At 43.9% G+C, this 10,743-nt stretch overlaps 1 protein-coding gene across 1 annotated transcript; it reads left to right on the top strand. All coding sequences in view use genetic code 11, as the record gives it.

Annotated features, from left to right (window-relative positions):
- Nucleotides 1-1,633: 1,633 nt before the first annotated feature.
- On the top strand, nucleotides 1,634-10,272 carry EGR_06213 (Dynein heavy chain 3, axonemal; the record flags this gene model as incomplete). Its single annotated transcript, XM_024495462.1, has 11 exons — nucleotides 1,634-1,811; nucleotides 2,116-2,852; nucleotides 3,589-3,898; nucleotides 4,159-4,313; nucleotides 4,856-5,270; nucleotides 6,280-6,386; nucleotides 6,819-6,962; nucleotides 7,963-8,126; nucleotides 8,408-8,504; nucleotides 9,067-9,464; nucleotides 9,750-10,272. 11 exons carry the CDS (start codon nucleotides 1,634-1,636, stop codon nucleotides 10,270-10,272), a joined length of 3,228 nt encoding a protein of 1,075 aa, XP_024350093.1.
- Nucleotides 10,273-10,743: the final 471 nt, after the last annotated feature.

Genomic DNA, 10,743 nt, shown 5'->3' on the forward strand with positions numbered 1-10,743 from the left:
TACGCGAGTAGACGGCCACAAGTGGACACAACTTTAGGGTGTAAGGAGAAACTTCATTCTCTTGTGTTCGCAAGACAGCACACAATCTTTTGCCTCAAGGCAGCGCACAACTTAGCTTACCCGAGATACCGAACTTTACGATGCGGGAGGGGGGGGGGAGGGGAGGGCAATTGTTCAAACTCAGAGCGATTATCTTCTCTTGGGGTGGCATTAGCTCTAGACGGACAACTGATGAGACGCGAAGTAGAGTAGACGGACGGTTGAGGAACCAGGATGAGGCAGAAACGGAGGTGCCCGTATCACAGTCGTCTGTGGAAGTGGAATTCACAAGGCGGTGTGTAGTTAAGGGAGGGTAGATTGTAATGGTGATCATTTCACCAGATAGGTCAAGCATATTTTCTGCTCTCATAACACCAATTTTCAAAATCGCAAACAACTGTTTTTAATGAGGCCTGAGAACCATGTGAAAAATTTTGCTGATTAGGAGGGGAATCACTCAATATCCATTGAATCTAATGATAAATAATTGAAGGCTTTACATGCACTTTGTGCTCCAGATCGAAGTATTCTTCACCTTTAAGCCAATCATTGTCAAGGTGAATTTCGATGTCTCGTTGTGTCATTACTTGTCAATCTAATTGATTTTACTGCATTCTGTCGGTATAAAATGTTCTGGCTTATCCCATATGCTTTTATATCGGCAAAGTACTTTGATCCGATAAAAGTGGACTGTGTCCTGTTGTTGTTGCAAAAGCAATTGAGTGCCAGTGGAACCAAATGAGGGGGGACTTTTTCTTGTAGCCTTATTGACCCTTAGTGACTTCTAAGGCTGTTCTCAGTCTTTCTTTCCGTTGAACTAATCTTCATTCGCGCAATCACCTTCACTTTTTACAATTCTTTTAAACGTTTCCACTTTTACCTGCTTTATTCGTTTTTTACTTACTCAGACTGTTCGTCGATCTAGTGGATTGTATGCACCGCGACTGCTTAAGGTGTTTTTTTAGGTAGAGGCGAGATGCCATAATCTATTATTATTCTCAAGCACACACATAAATAAGATTCTTCACCTTATGGCTCTAGAAGAGGGTACATACCTTGATATGCTGCTTCAAACTTCCAATATTTTGCATTGTTCACTAAATGCGGTACCGATAGCAAAGTTGTTTCTTGATTACTTTAGAACCAAATGCTGGCAGAAAAGAAGGCTTCTCTGGAGGCAGTGGAGGCGAAGATGGCGACGTTGCAGGCAGAGTTGGACGCGACGCAGAAGAAGAAGCAGGATCTCGTGAATCTTATCGAGTTGTGTGGCAAGAAGTTAGAACGCGCCACGCAGCTTATAAGCGGGCTTGGAGGCGAGAAATCACGCTGGACGGAGGCTGCAAAGCAGCTTAAGGCACGTCTGCTTACTTGAAAGTACTCTTGGGATTTTTCACGACAGTCTTTGTCTACCTCTGAGTAATTTTCTCCTGTCTTTACAGCTAAGAGCTCCATTCACATATTACTTACTTTCCTCGTCCAACAGGAACGCTACTATAACATCACGGGAGACGTATTGCTAGGAGCTGGCGTGGTGGCATATCTGGGTGCTTTTACAGTAGACTATAGGTCAAGTGTGACCACGACGTGGCACCAGATGACACTGGACCTGAAGATTCCTTGCTCGGAGACCTTTAGGATAGCCGAAACCCTCGGAAACGCAGTGACCATCCATGAGTGGAACATCGCTGGTTTGCCAGTCGATAACTTCTCCACGGACAATGGAATTATTGTCTCCAATTCCAACCGATGGTCGTTATGCATTGATCCACAAGGTGAGAACGGTTTTTGTGCCTTCGCAGCCCAACATCCCTTCAAGTTTATTGTCACCTGCTAACACACGTCTTGGGCGTTAGAAACATTCACTTTGTTCCCAGCACAAGTTCTCCCGTCCCATTTGATTCAAGAATTGCTTCATCACTTACATTAAACATTATACAAGTGATGGTTGTTCTTGACAGCTGCGAATTATCTGGATTTTTCAATAATCATATATAATCATCCATCGAAACTAGAAACTTAGGCTCTTCTTGAGTGTGATAAAGTAAAGTATCTTTTTGTTCAATTCTGAAACTGCAGGTCAGGCAAACAAGTGGATCCGCAACATGGAGAAGGACAAGAACATCCACGTAATTCGCATGACCGACGCCAATTATATGCGCACCTTGGAAAACGCGATTCAATTCGGTTGGCCCGTGCTACTTGAAAATGTAGGCGAAAGTCTGGATCCAGTTTTGGAACCCATCTTGCAGAAACTCATCTTCCGTCAAAGTGGCAGTGATTATATCAGGCTGGGTGAAGACGTGCTGGAGTACAACAATGACTTCAAGTTCTACATAACTACTCGCCTCCGCAATCCGCACTATGTGCCCGAGATATCTGTCAAAGTATGCCTCATCAACTTCATGATTACTCCAATCGGTTTAACTGACCAACTGCTGAGTATCGTCGCTGCAATGGAGAAGCCTGAACTCGAAGCGACGAAGAATCAAGTGATTTTAGAGTCAGCAGAGAATATACGGACCCTGAAGGAGTTGGAGGACAAGATCCTGGTGGTGTTAAGTGCCTCCGAGGGCAACATTTTGGAAGATGAGACAGCGATCAACATCCTCTCCTCCTCCAAGACCCTCTCCGAGGAGATTCAGGTGAAACAAGAGGTAGCGGAAAAGACCCAGGTGGAAATCGATGCCACTCGCAGCGGCTACATCCCTGTGGCCAACCATGGAGCAATCCTCTTCTTCTGTATCGCTGACCTCGGCAACATTGACCCGATGTATCAGTATTCACTCACGTGGTTCGTCAACCTCTTTATCATGGTGAGTGAGGAGGGCAGTTTCTTGGCTCAATTGTTAAAATGTGGTGGATACCGGTTTAAGTTTACTGTTGAAGACCGTATAATATTAAGCTATTTCATATATATGCTTATTTTAGGGCATTGTTCCGAAGTCCTTGAGCATAATTGTCCTAGGTTTTTGTGCAAAAAACCATGTTACCAATGTTTAATTTTGCCATTAATGACTTTATGCAAGTAATAGTGTTTATTTTGGTAGTCGATCAAGTCCAGTGAACTGTCTGATGATTTGGAGACACGGATCAAGAATTTGAATGAGAATTTTACCAAAGTCATCTATCGCAATGTCTGCCGTTCCCTGTTCGAGAGAACGAAGCTGCTTTTCTCCCTAATCATGTGTGTCGCATTAATGAAAGCGAGGTAGGCTGATATCCTAAAAACAGCACACGATGATGTTTCCGACGTGTTACCCCACCTCAGAAATGTCTTAAATTTACTAGAAGACCTTTTGTAGCGGGTATAATTCCATAAAATAAGTTGAAGTGAATGCATTTTCGTTTGTCATTCATTGACAGTCACTTTGACTTGCCTTTGAGCTAGCCACTTCAATCTGGGCCGTGGCCGGTTTGGCACACATCCAACACACTTATACTACTGATTGTATCACGAGTCCGGCTGTAATTTATTTCACTACCTTTACACCGAAGGTTACAAACAACGGAAGCATGAATTAAAGCAAAATTTTTGGAATTTTTTGGTAGCCACCTCAACTTCACTGTATTCCAATTTTCGCAAGACGTGTCTGTAGGATCACCATTGCAGTTTATCCACCAGATCCACGAATCATTGCGTACGCAGCCAGCGCACGCGCTCGTGAATATGCAGTGATGTGCCTGTTCCCTTCCACTGGTAGAGGCGAGGTGGAGGACATTTATTGGCGATTCTTCCTCACTGGTGGGGTGGCTCTTGAGAATCCGCATCCAAATCCTGCACCGGCATGGCTCAGTGAGAAAAGTTGGTCGGAAATTGTGCGAGCCAGTGATCTACCCACTCTCGAAGGCCTCATGAAAAGTAAGTTCATTGGAACAGACGAAAAGGGATGACGGATTTTCAAAATCAGTCTGGGCTTCATCGAATTTGTGTAAATGGCATGTTTTTAGGAAGTTACTGCAAAAATGAATAATTTGATAATTCCGTAATCAGAAGTCTCGAAGGACTTTTTAAGGCAAATGGTCTCTGTTTTGGGCGATAATTCCCTAATCGTTTCTGTTTCAAAACTCGGCTAACCACCACCATTTTGACGGAAAAAAACGTTTTTCTCCCCAATGAAGGTGTGAAAAGTGATCCAAATCGGTGGAAGGCGGTGTACGATAGTCCAGCGCCACACGAAGCCGCCTTCCCGGCTCCCTTTGAAAAGACCCCGGACATGTGTAGGCTCATCCTCGTGCGCTGCCTTCGCTCAGACAAGGTTATCCCTGCCGTGCAGGTAAGATGGACACTTCATGGGTTACCGCCAGCGTGATCCCCCTGTTGTCAGAGCGTCCGAATTTCAAGGAGCAAAATCTTTTGCACCTGTGTTTGCTTCGCAAAACTTTGCATGCGTTTCACTGTCGCCTGCGTCCAAGGGTTCTAGGTTTTCATTAAACCATGGAGAAATCTGAAATTTTTTTAAAGTTGTGGAGCACATATAATTCCAAAAGGAAAAAACCCTATCCAAATATTCCCAATAGGGGGTAATTTGCGCCCTTAGTACCCTCTTTGTGGAGGCAAAAGAACATAATTAATGCTTGGAGCAAGTTGCGTACGAGTTCCGTAACCATCTTTTCCTCTCAAACTTCAAGATCATCAGCTTGTCAGGCGTATGACTAAAGCGAACTGAAACAAAGGGCCATGTTTTCGCATGTTCAGCGGAATTATCAACAAAGTTGTTGGTCTGGTAAATTATTTATCCCTTATATGCTCCCCTCAAGCTCTGTTCATCAAGCAAACATGAGCTTATTAATATTCTGTTCAATTATTCCATTTCAGGACTTCATAGAGCGGCATATGGGTCGCCAATTTCTAGAACCACCGGCTTTCGATCTGGCAGGCAGTTACAAGGACTCCAATTGCTGTACTCCACTCATTTTCGTTCTTTCGCCGGGCGCAGACCCTTTGAACGCGTTGATGCGCTTCGGAGCGGACCGCGGCATCCGGCCTACGGACATACAGACAATTTCGCTGGGTCAGGGCCAGGGACCCCTGGCTGAGCGACTCATCAACACGGGCATCACAGAGGGCGCCTGGGTAGTGCTGCAGAACTGCCACTTGGCAGCCAGTTGGATGCCCTACCTAGAGAAGATCTGTAATGAAGTTATCGTGCCAGAGAAGACGCATACTGATTTCCGTCTGTGGCTCACGTCATACCCCTCTGAGGACTTTCCCGTCTCCATTCTCCAAAATGGTGAGTCCACTATGAAGGAAATACAGTTACTACATGGGTAAGATTTGATGCGCTAAAAAGTCTGCAAACCCGCCTTTTATGCATGATTCAATCTGATCCTACTTTAAGGGGAGTAGTGGTTGAAATCGAGCCGAAGTCTTCCTCAGAAGATATCCTTAGGGAGATGGGAATAAGCCTAAGGGACTATCATATCATATATGGCGCAAAAACAGCGCGTGTATGACACCAAGCGCTCGATCACTGACTTGTGGTGCGCAGCGGCTTTTATACTCCACGTTTCATCAAACAAGCGAACATATCATTGGCCACCCCGGACTTATCCAATCACGAGGGCGCGCGCACTTGTAAGGCACGTACCACTTCGCTTTCGGAGGAGTGACTGCGCCTGCTTTGCAAGTGTGTGTGTGCATGTGACACCCCGTCAAGAGAATTGTCTACGCGAGTAGACAGACACAAGTAGACACAACTTTAGGGTGTGGGGAGAAACTTCGTTTTTCTTGTGTTCGCAAGACAGTACACGATCTTTTGCCGGGCTACGATGCGGGAGGGGAGGGAAAGACACTGCCTTGTCCTCGTCCTCAGTATTCCGCTGTTATCAATTTCTCACACTCGAAGTAATTATCGCCTTTCAATGGCGTTTGCCGTAGACAGAGAGGTGATGAGACGCGAAGTAGAGTAGACAGGCAATTGGAAAATCAAGGTGAGGTAGAAAGGGAGATGGTTTGAACCAAGTTGTTTATTTGCGGAGACAAAGTTGCAAAAGTGGAATTCACAAGGTGGTGTGCAGTTGGCGAAGAAAAATAGGTTGTACTGATAATCACTTAACTGGGTAAAACATTTTCCCTCACTTTTTGAAGCCATTTGCGTAACTTTTATTTGCAAACTGCACAAATATATTCTATGCAATTGAAGAAACCTCTGAAAGGTTTTTCTACGTTTCGCTTAATGAGGTGTCTACCTTAGTTTTCATTAAATCTGGGAAAACTGACATAAAGTTTCTTACTTCTAGGTATTAAAATGACAAACGAGCCGCCGAAAGGTCTTCGTTCGAATCTTCTACGCTCCTATTCTACAGATCCGATTTCTGACATGTCCTTTTGGAATAATTGCAATAAGGTATTTTGCGCCAAAATCCTCCTTATTTTTGACCTTCACTATTTTTTTTCCTACGAATGTTACCAAAGATGTCAACCATCAGAAGTAATTCTGGATCATTCCCCTTTTGGCCATTTGCCAGAGTTTAGCATCTTTTGCTCATTTTCCATTCATTTCTCGAAACTCCAGCATAACTGAATCAAGAAAGAATATTTCCCCACATGAACAAAGAGGAGCCTTTTTAAGGTGCACCTAAGTTGACTGCTAGATAGTGACAGTTGCTGCAGATGTGCTGATGGAAGAAACCTCTGATAGAGTCACTTCGAGCTTCTCGAAATCCACTGCTAGCTAGTTCTGGAGTTTCTTTTTTATCTCAAATGCCTGTGAAAGGGATTTTAAAATAATTAAGTTCTTTTGTTATTACTGAGTTTTTCCTCTCCTTCCCATCACCAGCTTCAAGTTTGGCACAAAATGGTATATGGCCTGTGCTTCTTCCACGCCCTCGTTCAAGAACGTGTCAAGTATGGTTCGCTTGGATGGAATATCGCCTATCAATTCAACGACTCAGATCTGCGAATCAGTGTCCGCCAACTTCAGGTCAGCTGCACTACCGATTCTCCAATTGCTTTAAGAGTGAATCAAAAATTTCTGCAAAGTGTTTTCCCCTTAACGGAGTTCTTTTTATCGTTGTCAATTCCTCTTTAGAATTCGCCATGATGTTACTTGTGCCTCTTTTTCAAGTATCCAGTTAAATGAAGGATGAGCACCACATCAAACTAACAGAAGGGCGTGTATAAAACCTAACGGATGGCAAAGTAGAGATGAAAGAAGTAGTCAAGTAGGAATTGGGGGATTGATTGGTTGAATATAGATGGACAAATATTTAAAGAAAAGATGAAGTCAGGATAAGTTTGCAAAATGATGGTTGGGCTTGTGAGTAGAATTATGGAGAAATGTTCTCCTGGACGGATGAAGATGTGAATCCAAGGAGTAGGAATCTGTTTAGGCTGAAAAAATAAATCGAATTTGAGTTGTCGCGTGAATGAATCCAGGGATTGAAGAATGTCTAGTCTGTTGAATAGATAAACGAGCAGATCGGAAATCTTTGGATCGAAGGTGATTAAATGATTGAAATAACGGAATAAATGGACCTAGATGGATGTTTTAAAAGTTGAAGGATAAGTGAAGGAGTTGAGGGTGGATTAATAAATTTTAAGTCACCTAACTGATTTGGTGATTAACCACTGAAGTAGAGCTGGATGGAGTATATCGGAGTTGACAGAAGTATCAGGAAAAGAAGATCGCCAAGTTGATGAACTAATGGATAAATGGCTTAGTTTGTTTTATGCATTGAGAATGCTCGTATACACACCTAGTTTAATGTGGATTTAGCTGGGCCTAATTAAGATAGACAGAACTTTTAAGCTACCAAGATAGATTAGCAGATCGTCAAGTAGAGCCGGACGGATGCCAAGTTGAAAGATGGGATGGTAGATAAAAATGGAAGAAAGCGAAATCGTACAACTTCTCATCTTAACTAATTGTTTGGTTTGGAGAGGTAATTAAGCGCCCCACACATGTGATTCCTTCATTGCAGATGTTTCTCAACGACTACGACGACCTCCCACTGGACGCACTGAAGTACCTCACAGGGGAGTGCAACTACGGTGGCAGGGTGACGGATGAAAACGACCGCAGATGTCTGGTCTCCCTATTGAACATCTTCTACAACCATGATCTTGTGACGCAAGACAACTACAGGTAATGTCTTGTTCCTTTGGCCAATCAGTGACTGGTGGCGAAGATAGATTATGTCGTTTTTTTTAATGAGTAGGAAATGGATAACACCACACTTCTTATCTTTCCCTTCCTCTATAACGAACTTTCTTTTCGTTTGTTTTACCCCGAATTATAAAAAGTACCCTTGGTGTTCCCATGGAATACATCATAAATTGTCTCGACGAGTTGATCATTCATTTTGTAACTCAATGTTTCTGTTATATATGTCTATGCATTACTTGACGACCCACGTCATTTTCTAGTCTCTCACCATCAGGATTGTACACGGTTCCTCCGGAAGGGAACTATGAGAGTTACCTGGAATTCATTCGAACTCTTCCGAGTCTGCCGAGTCCTGAAGTGTATGGACTCCACGATAACGCCGACATTACAAAGGACAATCAGGAAACCACTCAGGCAATTAGAACGCTTTAATAGATTGTTTGAATACTTCTTCGATATTTTAACGCTCGTAACAGAAAAATCAGTGTAAAATTATTGTCACACTACTTGCGTGTTATGACTGACTCCAAAGCTTACCCTAGGAATCACACACATTTCACTATCTTTTCGTTCTTTAAGGCCAGCGATTCACTTTATCATAGCTTTCATGCAACCAAATAGGATGTGTTTTCCCATAATCCCAAGTGTCTATTTGAATGCATAAGTACATTCAATGAAGACCTGTTTCCCTGCCCTTGGTTTGTCTTGGTAATTATGAAAAATTGTCGCGACTGTGCTGTTAGATCCTGCTCTCCGTATTGTTAGCTCAACGAAGTAGTGGTACTTACACACCAGGTAAAGAATTGGCCAATAAGCTCTCCTACAGCAATAGATTTATCAATATAGCATCCACTTCGTTGCCAAAAGTTTCTCTCAACAGATTTAAGCAGTAGGATCAAACTCAGCTATCTGCATCTAGCTTTTCGACGCCATCTTGCTGACGCTGCCGCGGGAATCAGGCGGTGGCGAGAAGTCCGCGGAGACGACAGTCAGTGATTTGGCATTGGACATCCTGAACAAGCTGCCAGCTGAGGATTTTGACTTGTACACAGTGATGAAACGCTATCCTGTGGTCTACACGGAGTCCATGAACACTGTGCTGCGGCAGGAGTTGATCCGCTTCAATACCCTCACTGCGGTGGTGCGCAGCAGTCTGCAGAGCCTCTTGCGTGCCATTGAGGGCCTCGTGGTGATGTCGGCGGAGTTGGAGGAAGTGTATGCCTCCATGCTTGTGGGCAAGGTGCCCGCTGTCTGGGCTGCCAAGTCATATCCCTCACTGAAACCCCTTGGGAGCTATGTAGTTGATTTACTAGCAAGGTTAGCTTAACCAATCACTTAATTAGGTGTGATTTCTCCTTATTTCGAATTGATATTTACAGAAGGTGTTTAATTTGGTTTTAACGCATTCATTGAAGAAATATGAGTTCGTCTGGACTCGGCGGTAGATGGTCAGTTGGACCCCGTATGTAAAGGTAGTAGGAAGCCATATTATATGACTTTGAGCAATGACAAAGTGAGTGAGGTTCCAGGTTGGAAAAATTCACTGACGTGAATTAAATTTCACCAACTCGGCCTTTCTACATACTAAAGAATTGTTGAAAGGCTTAAAGATCCACTCACCTATTTATCGGATTTAAATTCATTTTCCTTACACGGCATATTTTTCATGCCTTCAAACAACGGAAATAGACTGAACTTCTTCAACGAATGGATCACCTTCGACTCACCACCAGTGTTTTGGATCTCGGGCTTCTACTTCACACAGTCCTTCCTTACCGGCGTGCTGCAGAACTTTGCGCGCAAGTACACAATTCCCATTGACATGGTCGGCTTCGACTTTGAAATGAAGCGTGTCTACATCACTAGCGTTCTCGAGCCCCCCGCCACCTCGGCCCATGCAGAGGCTGCAGAATCGAACGAGGAAGCAGCACGCGAGCAGGCACAACCTGATACTACCTTTGGCGTACCACAGCGACGCAACACCTTCCATGGACTGACCAAACCTGATAATGGTGCTTTTATCACGGGCCTCTTTATGGACGGCGCGAGGTGGGATTCGGAGGCTGGAGTTGTGGTGGAGTCGAAAACGAAGGTCCTCTTTGATGCCATGCCTGTAGTGAGTTGATATAGTGAGGAATAGTGATGTTGCCCTTAATTTATGATTCCCGTGTCTTTTTGTCATCAATGCAAACACGTCCGAATTTGGATATCGTGGTGAATTTTCACAGCAGACAACGTGACCTAAAAACCTTTTTAACTTCTCAGATTTTTAAGTAAACCAACACTTCTACTGGAGGTGTTGTTAAAATATTATTCGTGAGGTTGAAACTCCTGCTGCCAGGTTCCCAATTGATTACCGAAAATGTAATCGTCACAGAATACGTAGAAGTTGTTGCAACTGTTTGACCGTTTGCTTTGTCGCAGATCTGGTTGGTGCCGAAGCGGCTGGAGAATGTGGTGACGGAGGCGAAGTATTCCTGTCCTGTGTACAAAACATCGGTGCGTCGTGGCATTCTCTCCACCACTGGACACTCTACCAACTTCGTTCTCTCCATCTTACTACCCACCGATGTGCCGGAGGCCCACTGGATAAATC

This window comes from Echinococcus granulosus, assembly GCF_000524195.1.
Source record: "Echinococcus granulosus chromosome Unknown EG_S00053, whole genome shotgun sequence".
In the NCBI taxonomy this organism is placed as follows: Eukaryota; Metazoa; Platyhelminthes; class Cestoda; order Cyclophyllidea; family Taeniidae; genus Echinococcus; species Echinococcus granulosus.